Source organism: Leuciscus leuciscus (genome assembly GCF_965113295.1).
Source record: "Leuciscus leuciscus genome assembly, chromosome: 4".
In the NCBI taxonomy this organism is placed as follows: Eukaryota; Metazoa; Chordata; class Actinopteri; order Cypriniformes; family Leuciscidae; genus Leuciscus; species Leuciscus leuciscus.
The window spans coordinates 21860056-21880907 of NC_138728.1; the positions used below are offsets into that span (position 1 = coordinate 21860056).

At 37.5% G+C, this 20852-nt stretch overlaps 1 protein-coding gene across 7 annotated transcripts in view; it reads left to right on the forward strand.

Moving 5' to 3' along the window:
- The window catches only part of celsr1a (cadherin EGF LAG seven-pass G-type receptor 1a), a 94117-nt gene that overhangs the window by 22130 nt on the left and 51135 nt on the right, over positions 1-20852 (forward strand). For all 7 annotated transcript variants that reach the window (XM_082167367.1, XM_082167365.1, XM_082167368.1 and 4 more), the window contains exons 2-5: positions 15352-15990; positions 17232-17454; positions 18280-18395; positions 20521-20609. In XM_082167367.1, coding sequence (XP_082023493.1) covers positions 15352-15990; positions 17232-17454; positions 18280-18395; positions 20521-20609 — 1067 coding nt within the window. The remainder of the gene's footprint in view (positions 1-15351; positions 15991-17231; positions 17455-18279; positions 18396-20520; positions 20610-20852) is intronic.

Sequence of the window (20852 nt, forward strand, 5' to 3'; positions counted from 1 at the left end):
TGCTTAGAAAAGCAACAGGCTGTCTCCCCTCATAAAGCCACACATTTTGGGGTATCAGTCAAGTCTGTAGCACAAATTATGTGGGATGAGTTAACAGTCTAAGTTTAATCCTTAGGCTTATGGGTTTGTTCAAATCGCTAACCCTAAGAACCCTAAGAAATTTTTTTTAAATTAATGAACACTAAAACAAGTCATATAGGCATTATATCTTACTCTGTGTATATACTTTTTTGTATAGTCCATTATATTTATCAGATATCAGTAAAAAAGTCCTGGTGACGTCTTAAAACTGCCGTAAACCCAATTCATCAATTCGCCTTGAGGCTCACTCTCAGGTTTTTGATGTTTTAATTGAGTTTTGGCTTGGCCCCTCTCTCTTTTTTATCTGGTACTTTACTCCCGTGGAGCGCCGTAAACCCAATTCACCATGATAGCAGCAGACATCCATCTGAGCCCCTCACACCCCAGTTTTACCACCCCTCTGAGAGGAGAACAAAGATTTCAACACAAGGGTTTTGAGTGGGGGGATCTGGGTGGATTAAGGCCCAGAAGAGGCTCTACAGGGCAAGCCAGGTGCACTTTATTTTTCACTAGACCACAGCGAACCGCTCCAGATTCTTTCCTTGGAGACATATTCCGCTCGTTCGAGACTTTATTAGGCCAGTCGGATGCTTTTACAGGAAGACTAGCTTGCTAATTAGGCTCAGTACTGACATGTTGGAGGTGCTGAAGGGTGATTTGTGATTTTAGTAATACGTTGAGAAGAAATGCAGATGGAAGGTAGGAAGGGAGAGGAAACCAAAGAGAGAGAGACAAACCAAAATGCCTTCATAATTGTCCTTTCAAGACTAATTGGGCGGTTTACACTTGGTATTATTTTTCGTTCGATCCAAACGCATGTGGAAATACAAGTGTAAATGGGGTCTAAAACATTTTGAGATTTTGACCGCTTCCGTAAGGTCAAAGGCATTTGCACAGTGACAAAAGTCTGCCTACTCTCATGCCTACTGATCTAATACGTAATCATTGTGGGATGTGTTGTGAGAAAACAAACGAAAACAAGCGATTCAAACTTCATTGCGTTGTACCAAACCACACAGATTACTGTCGAATTTGCAACTGCAAATTCATTCGCTTCCTTTCCTAATCGCATGTAAACCACCTAGCATGGGTTTGTTCAATCAATACTATTCGTCTAGACTATTTCGCACACGCCACTGTCATGAAAGTAATGTAGAGTGTAACAAAATAAGAGAAATCTGAACAGAAGTGTTCACAGAAGATGCATTTTAATACCAGGTGTAAACAGGGATTTTAAGTATTTGCTACTTTTCTACTTCACTTAAAATATAGATAAACCCAACCGTTGGTTTAAAAAATTTTAACCCAATGGTTGGGTTTGTCCATATTTGACCCAAACATGGGTTGAAACAACCAAGCATTTTTTAGATTGTTGCTATTGATAGTCGGTTGCAAGTGGTATTAGGAGGATGGGCAAGAATTCGGGGTTATCTCACAAAAATCCATCAGGAACTTACGCCATCATTCACTCATTTATGAGCTCTGTCTGGCTGTCATCCTTATTGGGGGCTCCACTCTTTTGAGGACCAGGAAGATGAGAGCATTCCTTACACTTCTAATACACTCCTCTCTGCTCTGTTCTTCCTTCTGGTGGATTCCTTGAGTAGGGCTATAAATCACTCAAGTGTTTGGCTCAGTTAAGGTTTGAAGACTTTTGCTCTGTCACTTCATAGAAAAGCACTGAAAGACAAAAAGACGGTTTTCTTTTGAGGTGAATTATTGCTTCTGTTCATTGTAAAGTGCTCTTGAAGTTGGGCCGTGTTGCCACATGTTGTCTTCTACCTGTGTGAGGAGTTTCATCAAATGGGAGAGAATGAATCGTTGAAAACGTGGGGTTTGAACTAGAACAACAAGAATTCTGCTCGCAGTTATTGCGATCTTCACCGCCAACTCTTTTCTTTACAGGTTAAAGATTTACAGTGCAAAAAGTCCCTCGCTTCATCAAGGAGTGGCAGTAGATTTGAATAGTGTAGAATATACTGTTAATGTAAGAAGAGTTCTTTTAAACAACTTCACAGAGATTAAATCAAGTGTTTACTCTATATGTAAAAACTTAAAAAAAACAAGTTATTGGATTTTAAAGCAACTCTTCAACTTTTACTTTCAGCCAAAAACAGAAAATGCCATTTAGACTTGCTGGCCAACTTTTTTAGTATCCACAAGATGTCTTCAGTACTGGTAATTTTGGCATCCTTAATTCTTGACATAATAAGCTGTTTGTCACTTTTTTCATTCAGAGCCTTGCAAGACAGGTCTTCATATCACAAGTGCCAATATTTGATCCTCACGTTGTCCAGTGGTAACAGAAAATATCTTCAGATTTGAATTACACTGTTCTCCTCTTACAATGTCGTTTTCATTTTTTTTGCATATTCCTTACTCAAACACTTGTTAGCATCCCGTGATACATGGGTTATCATCGGTTACCTGCCCACAGAGCTCGCAGGAACAAAGGAACGTGTTCATGTCCACTGCAGACAGAGCCAGAGCCCTGTCAGTATCTGAGCACTCGACTGCAGACGGACGCTCTGATAAACACAAGTACCTGGCTGCTAAATTACCTTTAGATATGAGAATCCCACTGTATCACTTGCAGATGTTTGCATTTCCACATGGATAATATCGACATAATTATCTTTGCATTATTATTATTAGTTGTAGTAGTTGCATTACTGTAATATAGTTGCATATTGCATATACTGTAATATCTTATCCAGGAAGAATTTACAGTCTGAACTATCAACAAACTGGTCACATACAGCATTAGAACTTTAGTCTTACTGTGCACTTGGCTTAAATGTTGGTTTCAAACTTTAGAATAGCACAATGTTTTCAGATTTCAATGAAATGTTCTTCTTCTGTCAGCTTTCATCACTTTGATTTAGTTTATGCCTTATCGTTTATCTTGCTTCCAGAAAGCAAATTTCCCTTGCTGAATTACTGGCCTTGCTGATAGTCCTCTCTGACTCTTTTATGTTGGCGTGTGTTAAATTGTTATGATTCAGTCTGGTGCTTTTACCTCAGTGTCACATCGATGAGTTTATTTGCCTGAGGGCACGTTTGTTTCACCGCATGCCACACTACTGTATCACCTGCTGAGCGTTTCAACAGGCCAGCTGCGTTATTTAATTTTTCAATATCTGATTTCAAATCACAGTCAGCATTCCAGTAATCTGTAGTGCTCTTTGCCAGAACAGAGACCTGCAGGAGCAATTCATTCATGGTAGGTGACTGCGTTGGCGTGCGATAGTGCTGTATCAGTAAAGTGAGTCAGGTCAGTGTAAGATACTTAAGAGCTGAATAAGACGGCATTTGAATTAAATCTCTCAGACGCTGTCTTGACTTGGTTCTCATTGGAATGAGAGTGTTCGGTGACAGCTCTCATGTTGCTGGTCGTTGACCTCTGACACTTTTCTATCCGAGTTTGTTTTGTTTGTTATGGTCAGGTGAAAACACCTGGTTTGTAGATACCTCTAACTTGGCAGTGACAAGATGTTAATGGCTAGAACAGAATTACTGTTGCAAAGACAGCATTGGATTACTGGAATGTGAACGTAGGTCAAATTTGCCAATGGCGGTAGAACTGAGAAACTTTACTGGCTATAATTGTGTTTTATTGACCAATAAATTTGTATTTGACATTATTATGTTTAGTTAGGGTTTCACTTAACTTTTCATTCATTCATTCATTCATTTGAACCAAGTTTATGGTGACCCAAATATTAAACACATATCAGGAAATAGTGCACATAAGTGAATCAATAAAACAAAATAAAATGAACAAATTTCCTCACTTACCAAGAATCTGGATTTTTTTTCTTCTTATGATTTTAGTTTTTAAAAAAGCACATCTGGAGAACATATGTGAAATATATGTGTTATTTGAATTGGGACTGTTGCTCAACCCTCATTAGATGAAGATTGCATGTCGCTGGCCATCAAACTTTTACTAATTTAATAGAAAATGAACATGACACTGGCTTTTAACTCAATAAAGATGGTATTTCCCACTCCCAGTCCATCCAAACCTTTCCACTAATGCACAAAGAGCAGCACTGTGTGCCTCTATCTTGATGTGATCTACTGTCCTGAGGAACAGCTCAGTAAGTACAGTTAGTCAACAATGACACAGGGACAGATGAAGAATCTAGAAGCAATCAAGCTATTAGTTCTTTAAACATTCCCATTAAACATGGTCTGCCTGTTCAACAGTATCTTTTCTCTTCTCATGGCATTCTAAAAGACAAGAGCAATTGATTGAGTTAACTGTCTCTTCATTTTATTTGTGGTGGAAAAAAAGAGAAATTGAAAGTGAATATAAAAATTGAAGTTCGGCTTTGAATTGTCTTCTTTGGGAATAAGTAATGTTGCTCCGTGAGAAATACTTATCCAAAGGGTTTTGTCATGTTGTCATAACATGCTGAACATGTTGAAAACAAACAGGCAACCTAAGAACAGGTTGGTACAGCGTACCTGAAGTATAGTGAGCCTGTTTCATAGATAGACCAGCTACTGAAAACCCATTCCAGTAGTCTGTCAGACTACAAATCCATTCCAGTAGTTTGGAAGCTAAATCGACTACTAAAAAAATCAGTTCAGTTGAAAATTCTTTTCAGCAGTCTGAATGATAAAGTAACTACTGAATCAATTTCAGTACTCTGAAAGTGTAACTAACGCCAGACCGAATACTGAAAATGTATTTCAGTAATCCAAACAGTAGGCCAAATACTGAAGATCCAGTTCAATAGTCTGAACATTATTGAAAATCAATTCATTACTGGGATTGATCTAGCAGCTGGCAGCAAAACTAAACGTTGCATGTTTGCATGTTAGGCTAACTACAAAAAATCTATTTCAGTAGTCTGAAAACTAGACTAACTGAAGAAAATCCATTTCAGTAGTCTGAATACTAGACTAACTGATGATGATCCATTTCAGTAGTCTGAGTACTACTCTAACTGAAGAAAATCCATTTCAGTATTCTGAATACTAGACTAACTGAAGATGATCTATTTCAGTAGTTTCAACACTAGACTAACTGAAGAAAATCCATTTCAGTAGTCTGAATACTATACTAACTGATGATGATCCATTTCAGTAGTTTGAACACTAGACTAACTGAAGAAAATCAATTTAAGTAGTTTCAACACTAGACTAACTGAAGAAAATCCATTTCAGTAGTTTCAACACTAGACTAACTGAAGAAAATCCATTTCAGTAGTCTGAATACTATACTAACTGATGATGATCCATTACAGTAGTCTGAATACTAGACTAACTGAAGAAAATCCATTTCAGTAGTCTGAATACTATACTAACTGATGATGATCCATTTCAGTAGTTTGAACACTAGACTAACTGAATAAAATCAATTTAAGTAGTTTCAACACTAGACTAACTGAAGAAAATCCATTTCAGTATTCTGAATACTAGACTAACTGAAGATGATCTATTTCAGTAGTTTCAACACTAGACTAACTGAAGAAAATCCATTTCAGTAGTCTGAATACTAGACTAACTGAAGATTATCTATTTAAGTAGTTTCAATACTAGACTAACTGAAGAAAATCCATTTCAGTAGTCTGAACAATAGACTAACTGATGATGATCCATATCAGTAGTCTGAACACTAGACTAACTGAAGAAAATCCATTTCAGTAGTCTGAATACTAGACTAACTGATGGTGATCCATTTCAGTAGTTTCAACACTAACTGAAGAAAATCCATTTCAGTAGTTTCAACACTAGACTAACTGAAGAAAATCCATTTCAGTAGTTTCAACACTAGACTAACTGAAGAAAATCCATTTCAGTAGTTTCAACACTAGACTAACTGAAGATGATCTATTTCAGTAGTTTCAACACTAGACTAACTGAAGAAAATCCATTTCAGTAGTCTGAATACTAGACTAACTGATGATGATCCATTTCAGTAGTCTGAACACTAGACTAACTGAAGAAAATCCATTTCAGTAGTCTGAACACTAGGCTAACTGAAGAAAATCCATTTCAGTAGTTTCAACACTAGACTAACTGAAGAAAATCCATTTCAGTAGTTTCAACACTAGACTAACTGAAGATGATCTGTTTCAGTAGTTTCAACACTAGACTAACTGAAGAAAATCCATTTCAGTAGTCTGAACACTAGACTAACTGATGATGATCCATTTCAGTAGTCTGAACACTAGACTAACTGAAGAAAATCCATTTCAGTAGTCTGAACACTAGACTAACTGATGATGATCCATTTCAGTAGTTTCAACACTAGACTAACTGAAGAAAATCCATTTCAGTAGTTTCAACACTAGACTAACTGAAGAAAATCCATTTCAGTAGTTTCAACACTAGATTAACTGAAGAAAATCCATTTCAGTAGTTTCAACACTAGACTAACTGAAGAAAATCCATTTCAGTAGTCTGAATACTAGACTAACTGATGGTGATCCATTTCAGTAGTTTCAACACTAGACTAACTGAAGAAAATCCATTTCAGTAGTTTCAACACTAGACTAACTGAAGAAAATCCATTTCAGTATTCTGAACACTAGACTAACTGATGATGATCCATTTCAGTAGTCTGAACACTAGACTAACTGAAGAAAATCCATTTCAGTAGTCTGAACACTAGACTAACTGATGATGATCCATTTCAGTAGTTTCAACACTAGACTAACTGAAGAAAATCCATTTCAGTAGTTTCAACACTAGATTAACTGAAGAAAATCCATTTCAGTAGTTTCAACACTAGACTAACTGAAGAAAATCCATTTCAGTAGTTTCAACACTAGATTAACTGAAGAAAATCCATTTCAGTAGTTTCAACACTAGACTAACTGAAGAAAATCCATTTCAGTAGTTTCAACACTAGACTAACTGAAGAAAATCCATTTCAGTAGTTTCAACACTAGACTAACTGAAGAAAATCCATTTCAGTAGTTTCAACACTAGATTAACTGAAGAAAATCCATTTCAGTAGTTTCAACACTAGACTAACTGAAGAAAATCCATTTCAGCAGTCTGAATACTAGACTAACTGATGGTGATCCATTTCAGTAGTTTCAACACTAGACTAACTGAAGAAAATCCATTTCAGTAGTTTCAACACTAGACTAACTGAAGAAAATCCATTTCAGTATTCTGAACACTAGACTAACTGATGATGATCCATTTCAGTAGTCTGAATACTAGACTAACTGATGATGATCCATTTCACTAGAAAGTCAGTAAACTAGACTGCCACTGCTGTATATCCAGTTTAGTTTAAGACTGCGTTACTCTGGGTCTTGAGACTTCTCTGTATACATGGAGTCTACTTTGATCAGCCCACCCCATGCACTCCAGGACTGATCCCACTGCAGCCAGGTCTGTTTTGTAATCCCACCTGTTACAGGCTAGAGAGATGTACTTCTGCAGTCTGCCCACCTCCTCCCTCTTCCCCAGACTGAATAAAGTCTTTTGTGTGCATGCAGTCCGTCTCTGAGAACCGACTAATCCCAGAAAGCCAAGCAGAGGCATGCATCACTTTCAATGGAGAGTGGAACAGGAAAAGACACCATGACTCCAGCCGCCCTCACTGTGTAGAGGATGTTGAGTTGGACAAGTCTAGCTTTGGCAGTGCCCCTACTGCACCCGCTCTTGATATACAAACGAGAGTTTTCAAAGTCAACATGAAGCACTCTCTCAAAACTCAAGTGCGCTCTCTGGGAACAAAGCCTGCTCGTGACTACTGTAGGTGCATACACTACATTCTGGCTCAACATCTCTTTCCTCTATTATCTATCTCTCATCCCTCTCTCCTCAGAGCTGTCATAACAGACATCTACACAGAGGCGCCCTTATCGCTGCTGGACTACCCTGATATGGTAGCTGGCTGTGGTTCTTAAATGTTTAGGGAGATTGACAGTAACAAACTTTTGTTAGACTATATACTGTATTTAATTAGATCTAAATGAACAATGGAGTTGCACAGTTGTGTGTATGTTACTCATTTTTGTCCACTGGAATTGTTTCACTTGTTGAACGGTTGGTTAATACCCTGGTAGACAACATTATGACATATTAGGGTTAATTCATTAAAACACAAATAGCTAAATTTCTGTGCAAATGTTTACAAAAAACCTGTTTGTAAAACCATTCTAACATAAATTGTTGCTGAGTGTAAAAAACAATTTTGAATGTCCAATTTTTTGCTTCTTATGTAAATTGTTGCAGAATTTAGAACAAAATTCTGCATAAATCACTTGCGAAAAATGTTCTTAAGTATATAGTTTCAGAATAAATGTAGAACAAACTTCTGTGTAAATTTCTTCGAAACCCATTCTCATTTAAGCATTTAGAATTAATTGTTCGTAAAACAATGCTTATGTATTTTTTCAAAATAAATGCAGAATGAATGTTTATGGAAATTGTTTGTAAACCCATTTTTACGGATGTATGTAAATTGTTTCAGAATAAATGCAGAATTCCGAACTAATTTCTATTTGAAATACTTATTGCAGAATAAATGCAGAATAAAGATTAACTTTCTGTGTAAACTGTTCATAAAACTCTTTTTACGCAAATTGTTTTGTTGATCAAATTTCAAATTTCTGTTTATGTTGTTCATTAAACCATAGGTTTACTTTTACAACGATTTACGAATGTGGCCCAATAACCAAACTCTACTTGTCACTCACATCCTCTTTTTCATTTCCATCATTTTAACTTCTCTGACAATTGCCTGTAGAACGTTTGAGAGATGTACCATTCTGTAATCGTTGAATACATCCAGATGCGTCTCCAGCAAAAATCAATAGCCTCATGATTCTCTATGCATTACAAAATAAATGCTCATCCTCCCCTCTCCTCCATCTGTTGGTTTTGAAGCCAGAGTAGGTGGTGATGATGTCAACGAGTTGTAATCTCGTTTTACCCATTCATTAAACGCCTGGTCCCATCTGGCCGATGGAAACACCGGGTACATCTGACAACGTCTCGCCCTCATATTCCCTGCAGTGAGGGCCAGAGTGGTTCAGAGACGGGGTAAGGTGTGAAATTGGAGGTTTTGTATGTGTGTGAGAGTGTGAGTTAGAAGGAACCACCCAAACACAACAACCACAAACATGTTTGAACATGGCCCTCAAAACCATGCATAAAATGGACCTCATTTGTCTAACCCTTCGTCAACAAATGCTTGGCAATGACAAGTGAAGTCCTTATCACAAAAACTGATTAATTACTCTTGACAAAAAAAATAAAAAAATAACAGTCACATTTCTGCATCAAGGTCGTTTCCTGGAAGGCTAAGAATGTTTTATCCCCTCTCTCAGTGTCATTCTTCAGGTTAATCAATGACTCTGAGGTGTGTTTTTATTTAAAACACCTTACTGTGTAAAGTATCAGAGTCTCATTCATGGTTTTATACCGCTGAGAACCCGACTACGCCTAACAACAGTCCCAACTGTACGTCTCCCCATGGAACTTAAATTAAAAAGGCCAGATAGATTGTAGTTTAACATACATTTTTCTAAGGATGCACAATGTCAATCTAGTAATATTAGCATTTTCCTAAAGTCCCCCTGTGGTGAAAATCAAGCTTTTAATGTTGTTTATATGTCTATGTGGTGTTTAAAAAAAAAAAAATGCTTTAAGACAAACCATGTGTAATTTCATAAGTATTTTCTCCTTAAAACTGCAGTGAACCAAAGACAGTCTCAAAAAAAGGGGTTAGAAATCGCTGGTGTTTCTGATGTCACAAACTACCTTGTAACCAATCAGATCAATGTGTGATTTTCAAAGAGTGGATCTCTGAGCTGCTGTGAGTGAGTGGAGGCGGGGCTAATTTGCATATTCATAGAACCTACTAAATGAGGCTAAATGTAGAGTTACATTCAAGCTATTTTAAGGCATGAAGAATGTTTGTTTTTTTTCAAAGAAAAAAACATTTAAATATGTCATTTTGGCGATCAAAAATTAGTTTTAAGGGATACAATGATTGACTACTGGGGGACTTTAATACTTCATTGAATACAACTTGATCAATATTTAGCAGTTTGTCATTTCCCAGATCTCATGGTGATTGTTATGCCATGTGCATGTAGAGACAGGTGCAGGTGTTTAGATGAGTCTGAGGGTCCCGTATGGAGATCACCGTCAGCAGAGAGCATTTCACCTGTTCACACCTGCGTCCACACCATTCGTCAAGTCACCCCACAACAGCTGTGTCCATTCCCACTTTTCTGGAAATCACTGTTTCATTGGCATCTGGACTGTTTCATATTAATGAAAGCAGTTCATATTACAGGAATTTTTAAAACAACTAAAAGGGTAGATTTTGTTTGTCTATAACTAGCTCATTTAGGTAGATTATTCCCTGGGACAACAGTCAGTTACACAGTTTAGCGGCCATTGCGTAAAAAATATACAGAATGTCCTATCTACCAATCACAGTTATGTATTACAGAGATAAGTGTCATTATTATGCATTTTAAAACGTTCTTCAGGCCAGTAAATTAAAACTTTACAGTCATTTTTCAGCTCTACTCTACATTAAAAAAATCTTTGATTTTCCCCCTTCTAGACTGTATTCCAAAAATACTAGCACTTCTCATGTTACAGGTTCTTTAGGACAAATCGCTTGTTGTATCCCATATGTGTATGTCACTTTTGATCCAATCTCAGTGTATGCAGTGGTACCTAAATCATGGTAAGATTTACTGTCGTATGACTACACATTTTAAATCTTGACTTTCAAGCATAGTTCTATAAAAATCTTATTAAGTGCAGTCAAATGGCAGTGTTGCAATAGTTGGTGTTTTGCAACACATAAAACACATAATAATAAGTATTTCTCGGATTTCATACTCCAGAGTCCTTAGCAATTCACACCCTGAGTATGTGTGTGTCTATTTATTAGAGGAAGACAATAGAAGGTCACATGGTTTCGCCTCACCGTACCTAAAGCAGGTCACTGAGCTGTAGGAATGGGAGGGATTCATGGGCGGGTTCCTCAAGTGTTATGGGTTCAGTGGGCGGCACCTTTTCTTCCTTTGTTGTGATTCAAACATTTGAACTTGAGGGAGGGCCGTAAAATGCTGACTGTCACATTGGCACACAAACTGATTTTCATTGGCTCCTGAAGATGTGTAACTCACATACAACAGCCACATTTCCTACACTCATTTAATGACTTGTTTTTAACATCGCTGTCCTGGGCAGCATCTCGTAATGAAAGATGTAATGTATTTGTTCACTTGTATGTCTAATTTAAGACATGAAAATCTATAGAAATATCATTGATTTTAATCTATTTTAACCACAAATCAAGTAGAGCTCTTTAGGATGAGCAATTATGCTTGTCTCGTCTTGCATACCAGTTCTTTAGTCATCCTTTGCCAACAAGGGAAAACTCATTTCGTGCCAGTCCACCCCTGACAGACTCTTAAACACACTGGACTGCCCCTCTGTCCTGTTTGTGTCAGACCGCTGCTCTTTGACCGCCCGTTTTGGATAATGACAGGGAACGCTAATGGCAGAGTTCGTTTTTCCATGTTCTCCACGTAATTACATTAGTCAGCTCGAGTTACACGAGACGCTGCTCTGAGAGGAAGAAATCCTTGTCAATCATTGTGACAGCTGGAATATCTGTGGCTTTCATCCAATACCTGTGATAAGATAGTGTGAGGCGTATCGCACACTTAACAACTTCAAGTTAAACTTCAACGGACACCACACTATCACATACCAATTAAATTCATTTTGTTTATCTGAATGTTTGTGTATATGAGTGTATGATAATAAAGGTTATCATACAGATTGTTGCAGCCTCATAAAGTAATAATACTGTTAGTTCATAAACTAATCAGTTTTCAACTTGTGTCTTGATTAATGGGGTATTAATGTTTCTTAACACAATCAAGTACACTTTTAGAAAAGTGCACTTTGTAATGTCAAATTAAAAGTTTTACTTTAAAAGTACATTTTAAAATATTATATTTTAATAATATAATAACATGTTAACTAACATACTAAAGCACATGTAAACTAAAGCACTTGATTATCATTTTAACTGTAGTGTTTTATTCAATATTAGGCCTACTTTTACAAATAATATATTTTAAATATACTAAATTGCAACTTCATTACAAATGTGTAATTACAAATAGATTTAAATACATACAAGATTCATTAGGAATGACATTTATATATATTTTAGATTAGATGCTACATTTGGCAGTGCACTTTATCCATATTTCAAAGACAATAGAAGTAATGAAATTGCATTTAAATATGTACTTGAGTCTTGCTTAACTGGATCAAAAAACAGTATTTAAGTTCAACGAATTGCATTTAAAATGAATTTAAATCATTATACACTTAATTAATAATTATTCAATGAACATGCATTTAAGTATCCAAAAAACATTAAATTCACTTTAAATTTTGGTAACACTTCATTTTACAGTGTCATTGTTACATGTTACATGTAGTTATATAGTAATAACTATACATTATGCATAATTACATGCAACTAACCCTAAACCAAACCCTAATCCTAATCCTATAGTAAGTACATAGTTACTTAATATTACTTAAATGTATAATTACAGTGTGACAAAGACACCTTAAAATAAAGTGTAACCTAAATTTCACATTCTTTTAAAGTATTCAATTTATGTAATAAGTACATACTTTAAAAGTATGTTAAAGTGTACTTTATGTACAAGGGTTAACAGAGTTGATTTATCCATGGAGGGGCATGAGGGTGTTTTGCATGACAACAACCTTTGCCTGGTTACTGACAGCAACACAACTTTACATTGATACTAAGTGAACAGCTGACAGGCTAAATATAAACCGCGCTGCTATGTCAGGTGGAAAACCCATAAAAAACCCATTCTGTCTTACTTTTGTCTCGACCACTTAATAAATACTGATATTTTGATATAGTGAGTGGGTTAAACTAAGAAGACACACTTTCTTTAGAGGAAATCTAGTTCATTTTATTACTTTATTTGAAATTCTTGATGACTTTGAATTGTTTTTAATGATTTAGTTTGGAATCAGAATAAGAGCTGTTGGTGATGCCATATAATACGGTGTTTAAAAACACATTTCCCTATCCTGAGAGAAAAGACCTGTTAGAATCAATCCTTCATCCCAGAACAGCACAAAAACTGGGTATGATATTCCTGTTTTGTTAGGCTGGGTGCCAGCCCATATTTTCATTAGCATCCTCCGCTGTTGATAAAATGATGTTCTGTGCCTACAGTAAATGTGTTTAGTTCGCATTTAAGGAATATAAATGATAACGAGAGAGAGAGAGAGAGAGAGAGAGAGAGAGAGAGAGAGAGAGAGAGAGAGAGAGAGAGAGAGAGAGAGAGAAAGAAAGAGAGAGCAGTAAGGAATTTTCTTTCTTTCTTATGTGTGTGCAAAGTACTTTCAAAATTATGTGTCAGTTTATAGATTTAATTCACAAGAAAAGCAGGCACAATTGAAAGTAACTATAATAGATGCTCTGAAATTGTTTAAGGGGTTAAAATGAGTTTTCTTGCTCTTTTGAAAAAAAAAAAAAAAGAGTTTGATCTACTAAAATAATATTCAAATTGTAAAGCTTTCACCCAGAATTATTTCACAACCAAGCTCGCATTTGTTACTTAATTTAAATGCAAAAGCCACTAGAGAATGACCTAAAATCTAATACACTTTCAAAAACCAAATAAAATGGTCCAGGTATGACGTCAGAACCCGGAAGTCTAACTTGCCACTGGTTCCTTCGAGATTTTCCTATGGGGTTTTATAATGAGATAAAATAAACCCTGTGGTAAACATAACTTACTTGACGAGTTAGCCTACATATTGAAAACAACAAACATAACTGCTTCAAAATTCATGTTTCCGCTATCGGTGTGTGTAATTTACAATTTAGAACAAAACATCAAAGTATCGTCAAGTTAAATTTACCTCAGGCTTTTCTACATAAATCGAAAATCCCATAGGAAAATCTCTAAAGAACCATCAGTGAATTAGTCTTCCGGGTTCTGACGTCACACCTGAAACAGCATGTTATTGGTGAACAAATTGTATCAGGTTAGGCCTGCAGTTTGAAGTCAAAGCAAATTGATTATGTCATCCTGTGCATCTTTAGAGGACCGAACACAGTGCACTACAGACAGAGCTGGGAATGTAACCCATTTACTGGGAATGGTGACCTACACCCCCTTTTTTTGTGATTTATGGCTGTGATATAATTTAGAGACACATAACTCAACTCAAAGACACATGACACCTCCATATTTGAAAGGTCTTAGCCACATTGTTTTGCCGGGGGTATTAATTGGATATACCACCTGTTCTGCAGTTGTTCCCTTAGCAAAACAGAACAGCCACTGCAGTACTTGTGGGAGCTTCCTGTCAAATCCATTTTATCCACAGAAAAATTGTGGGACTGAGATCAGATACGGCTATGCAACTTAAGATTGCTTTAATCAGACCTGGGCTAAAGTACTCCAGGCAATGTAATGCGGTGTTGATAGTTCAATATTATGTGTCTTCAATTTCTATACTTTGTGAAGAAAAAAAGCTGAAACATTATTTATGTCTTACAGAAGAAAGTCATAAAGGTCTTGAGGAACATGAGGTTGAGTAAATTATTTAATTTTTTAAGTGAACTATCCCTTTGGACAAAGGTTTTGGAACTTTGTCAGTTTTACAGTGTAATGACATAAGCAAAATAAGAGAATACATAATTCCTTGCGCACTTGTGCTGAAAGTATAGCAAATGTTTGGCCAGTGTAGCAAAAACTCAACCCAAGGACCTGAGTGAAAAGCATGAAATGGGCAAATGTGGAAGCAACTGTCCTATCCTGAAAATGTGTATGCAAAATGTTGCCATTCAGTGTGAAGCTCCGTAGATCATGTACAATCCCATTAGAAGCATTCCAATCCGTTTTGTACTTTTGTGGAAGAAAGCATTTACTGTGTTTTACGGTTGTCAAGTCGAGGTTTTTCGAGCATTAGTTTCAACAGAGAAGACAAGTTTGTGTCCTGAAGCAAGATAAAAAGATGATCTGTCTAATTGTGGTGCAACTTTGTAATCTTGTCTGTTAACATGCTTTCTTCTCCAACCAAAAACAGTATTCAGACTTTTCTAGTGTGAAGTGTATACTGATATCTCCAAAAGTATACTGATAACATTCCAAAATGCCAACATTCTAAGACTTGGAGGCAGGTTGTGCTTTCATGGAATGTAAAACTGAATTATTAACGATTGGTTGTTTCTATCCTTTTTAGATGGTATCCACCAAGTGACGGCCTTCTGTACTCTCCGTGTGACCATCATCACTGACGAGATGCTAACGAACAGCATCACGGTCCGTCTGGAGAACATGTCCCAGGAACGCTTTCTATCCCCGCTGCTCTCTCTATTTGCCGAAGGTGTGGCAGCGGTACTCTCAACTAGTCGCGAAGGAGTTTTCGTCTTCAACGTCCAGAATGACACGGATGTCAACGGCAACATCCTCAATGTCACCTTCTCCGCCTTGCTTCCTGGAGGAGCTCCGGACCGCTACTTCCCTTCGGAAGAACTTCAGGAGCAAATCTACCTGAACCGAACTCTGTTACGGAAAATCTCCAGCCAAAGTGTCCTTCCGTTTGATGACAACATCTGCCTGCGGGAACCTTGCGAAAACTACATGAAATGTGTCTCTGTGTTAAAGTTCGACAGCTCTCCGCCTTTCATAGCTTCTGACACTGTTCTCTTCAGACCAATCCATCCCATTAACGGGCTGCGCTGCCGTTGTCCGGCTGGCTTTACCGGCGACTACTGTGAGACCGAGATTGACCTGTGCTACTCAGGACCATGCCGCAACAATGGCCGCTGCCGCAGTCGAGAAGGAGGGTACAGCTGTGAGTGTCTAGAAGACTTCACAGGTGAGTGCAAAACATGTTATGGCACACAGCATTTGTGTGTTTAGTCTGTAAACTTGCAGGACTATGTGGTAGAGTGGTTTGTGGTTAGGGAGCAGTGTTTTGTCAGGAGCTAAAGGAATGCTGCTCTGGAGAACCTGAGGTGTGAACCATCAGTCATTTGGGGTAAACCACAAATAGGGAAACCACCAGAGCCACTGCCTTCAGAACCAAAAGTCAGGATGCCATGTCACAGGTGGACAAACACAAGGAATGATGTGTCCACCTGTGGACTTATTGAATCTTGTGCAAAGATCAGATAGGCCACACCATGTGAAATAAAGTTGTGTTTCTTAAAGAACGAATATAACATGAAAGACTGTGATGGCTATATCTGATCAATCTCCAATTGGGAGGCTCCTCTGTCATTCCTACCCACCTCCCCCTTCTTTATCAAGGCTAATTACCCCTCTAATCACCTCCTTCAGTGCTTTGAAGGTCACAGTTCAACTCCAGGTATTCTGCGTCCATTATGATGGCGATGACAGCCTGCCCCTCAACATCTATCCCTTTCTGGCTTTCTCACATTAGAGGGAAACAGATCTGTCTATTTCCCTCCAAGAGAAAGATTATCCCAAGGAAATCAGGGGTCATTACAGGCACAGGGACTGCCATCCTGTTCCCCCACCACACATAAACACCCTTTGTCCAGATCTTGTCTGGATGATGGTTGAAATATAACACTGCATGATCTGTGTGTCCATCTTCGGTAAGGGAATTGGTGGTGCCATAGAGGAACTTTTGGATTGTCAAGTGCTTCCGTATGGAAAGCTGAGACTTAAGTCAGAGCTCAAACTTTGATCTAAGGCCAGTATTGTAGGGCTCTTCAGCTCCAGTCCTGGTGTGCCAGTGTCCTGCAGAGTTTTACCAATTCCAATTTAACACACCTACCTGTAATTTGAAGTAGCCTAAGTTTGGACACCTTGATTAGCTTGTTGGGGTGTATTTGGATTTGGTTAAAGCTAAACTCAGCAGGAGTCTAACTGGCCCTCCAGAACAAGAGCTGAAGAGCCCTGCCGTATAGAGTCAGACCAGTGTAGATGTTTTCTCACTGAGACACCGTTTGCAGCTTGGGTTATTTTCCTCTGTAACAACATACCTTGTGTAACAGTGACCAAAGATGTCAAAAGGTTGAATCAGTATTCCAATACTTTTAGTACTTTAAGTTCATTACAACTTTACAGATTTCTGATAATCCTTTGTAGGTGAGAACTGTGAATTAGATGCCCGCTCTGGCCGCTGTGTCCCCGGGGTATGTAAAAATGGAGGTGAGTGTGTCAACCTGCTAGTGGGTGGCTTCACATGCAATTGCCCTTCTGGAGAGTACGAGAAACCTTTCTGTGAGATGACAACCCGCAGCTTTCCCGGACAGTCCTTCATTACCTTCCGAGGCCTGAAACAGAGATTCCACTTCACTGTTTCCTTCATGTAAGTACTGGGTTATATTTGACAAGACAATTGCTTCTGACCTCAAGTCTCATGCCCCCATTTATCTTTTTGTTACATTGACACATCTGCCCAAAGCTTTGCATGCTGTAAAGGGTAATTTGTTGAAGAGGTTGCATAAGGAGCCCTTGAGCTCTGTCTGGCTAGTTGGCATGCCTGGACTCATCTTCTACTCATTCTGGGTCATATATTGATAATTCTAATGTCAAGCTCAAATAACGTTTGCCCTTTATGTAGATTTTTTTTTTCTTTTTCTTAAGTGTGAAGTCTTTTAAAGTTAGAAAGACATGTGGATAATTTGTTTAAAATCAACTGTAAAGTTGAAAACGATGCTTTATCTGATGTTGAGACAGGGGTATCAGAGAAATATTTGGGCTCCTGTGCTGTGTAAAAACAGGAAGGGCTACATTTTGAGAGAGTACTATCAGTGTTTTTCTTTATTTGTATCATTTTCCTGTGGAGCAGCTGGTCTCTGACTCCTCTGCCCTCTGTGCCACGGCTCAGGCATGATAGAGGTGGGATGTGCCGCCCAAGGCAGAGGAACCACTTCCTGTTTCTAGACCACTGGCCTTACGTTTACTTCCTCTCTGATTTTTTTCTTTTCCTCCCTTGATTAATAGATGTTATTTCTTCTGTCTGGCTGGGAGGTTTCTTGTAGCTCAATTGGTTTAGGTCGTAAATTCGAACATATGAGGAAATAAGTGCAATTGAACCTTAATAGAGTTAAATATTTATGAGGGGGTAGTGTAGACATTCAATAAAACCTGTAGTTCTGGTTGTTCTGATCAATGTTTTTTTTCTGTCCAGGTTTGCCACAAGAGAGAGAAACGCCCTTTTACTTTACAACGGTCGTTTTAACGAGAAACACGACTTCATAGCTGTGGAGATCATAGAGGAACAGATTCAACTCACCTTCTCAGCAGGTACGACACTGTAACAAACGGGAAGCCCAGGTCACCTTAGCGTCAACATTAGTTGAGATTCACTGATATAAAAAATCTAGCTGATATGATCATTCAATGATTGTTTTTATCCTATGTAAAAATGTGGGAAATGAGCATGCACAAAAAATCACAGATATATACCAATACAATGGAAAAATCTACTATTTGCTAATTACAGATATAGCACAGATGTTTAATGCACCCCTAACCAAAATATACTCTACTCATGTATGTGAACACAAAGCTTTTTAGTCATGTAAGCTTGATTTCACATGTCATTGGGTGTCAGTCCACATTCATAACCCAATGCAAGTATGCATTCTCAGCATTTTAGTGCTCTTTGAAGAGAATTTTGCAGAGCATGTTAGCTAAAGTTAGCCAAATTGTCAACAGGTTTACAGCTAGCTACATAAATTATAACATGCTCTGTGTAATGGCACAGACATTTGAAGGTAGCTCTCACTTCCTTAAATACTGAGGTATGTTAAAGCAACAGTAACGCACCTTAACGCATAGAGAACCATACACTTGCAATGTTTTAGCCAAGCATTTGCTGATGCTTTTGTATACTTCTATAGAGTATGTCTTTGGACTGTTTGTCAGATTTACTCCTGGGACAGCAGAAAGTGTTGTTGACAATATACAGTGACCCGAGGTGACATGCTAAACAGCTTGTTTGTGCAGTCATGTGTCACTTTGAGCGAAACTTGCTGTAGGTGGATGTGTTTACAACAAAGAATTTCAAAGTCATAAAGTGTCCAAACCTTAATGAGGCTTTGCCGTGACCCCAGCTGGTCTTTCCAACGTCTCCATGCATGTGCAGGGGAAGACACACTTGTGCAAACATGCATTCTCTCTCTCTCTCTCGCACACACACACACACACACACACACACACACACACATACACTTTAGCTCAGAGGCAGTTATAAATAACACAAGATGAGCACAGCCCTATAATGGGACTGTTGATCTTATAGCATACATAAATCTTTCCCAGACAAAGAGAACAATGTGGTGTCATGCTGTGGAGCCTGTTTTACATGCTGTAACCCATGACACTTGTACTAATACTGTTCTGTTGACCAGCTGGTCAAGGGGCTGGACCACCATTCTTAGTTTTTCAGTGATCAAGAATGCAAGAATGTACAAAATCTCATAAAAAAAGATTAGGTTTTAAAAAAATCTAAATTAATACATTTTTTAGACAATGTTGCAATTGTTTTCATCAAAGAGGACACAATATTCTGTTGTTCTTTACTGATTCTTTACGAATACCAGTAGGGACTCCTGCCTTGGGTAAATATTCCTCTAAACCCAATGTACATTTTGAGCCCCTACCCTCTGAATGAACTCTATTGATGAGAGAGAATATCTAAACATGATTGATAGTTATGTTAGAAGCTTTGTGCTGTAGCCACTAAATTACTTTATATTGCACCAGAGGTGACAAAGACACAATTTATACAAAAAGACCTTTATCGCATGCCAAAACACACACTTTGAGCTACGTCTGTTTTTATGGTGTACTCATAAATGCAGAATGTTGAACATTTACAGTAATATACTGTCTTCACCAACTTTTTCAACTTGCATTTATTAATATAAATTAATGCAGTGTTAGACAGAAACTTAATTTAAATGTATTTGTTCAGACAGTTCATGCTAATTATTTGTTTCAAAAAAGATTTAGTCATTTGTGCTTTTTTTTTTTTTTTTTTGTAAAATATTTAATTAAAAACTAATTTGTTGTTATTTATTGAGTTATATTATTCTTTTTATAATTCTTTCACCCTAAATTGAGATCCTATTTGGTTTTATGTCAGATAAAATCAATATAAATCAAAACTAGATTATATAATCTAATAGGTATAATTAAAAAAATATATTGCCCACATAAATAGATTAAGTTAGCTACTTTTTGTTAGTAGCTTGTGTAAGCTACTTTTTCAAAATACTAAACTGTGTTTAGTGACTTTAAATTATGAGTTGGTAACATAAAAATTCGTAGTACAATAGCATATACAACGTTAACGTACATACTTTTCTCTCGTCTCTTTGACGAATTTTTCGTCTCATTTTTTTTCCCCATCTTTCTGTCCTAGGTGAGTCTAAAACAACGGTTGCACCTTCCGTACCAGGTGGAGTTAGTGATGGCCAGTGGCATTCGGTTCAGCTTCACTACTACAACAAGGTAAGATATAAAGTCATCTTTGCTTTTAATTGTTGGAATAGTTGTTCCTGAAGATTCCCACTTATTCTGCAAAAACTTTGTTCCCACGATGGTTTTCTTACTTTCCACTTGTATCTGACCTGAGGAAGACAGGAGATTATTTAATAGCAGTTATCGGATTCTCTCTGTTTGACTTGCATTGCATTTCACTCAAATGCTTCCACACCCAAAGGCAACAGCGTGTTTGCACGAGATTGCTTAATT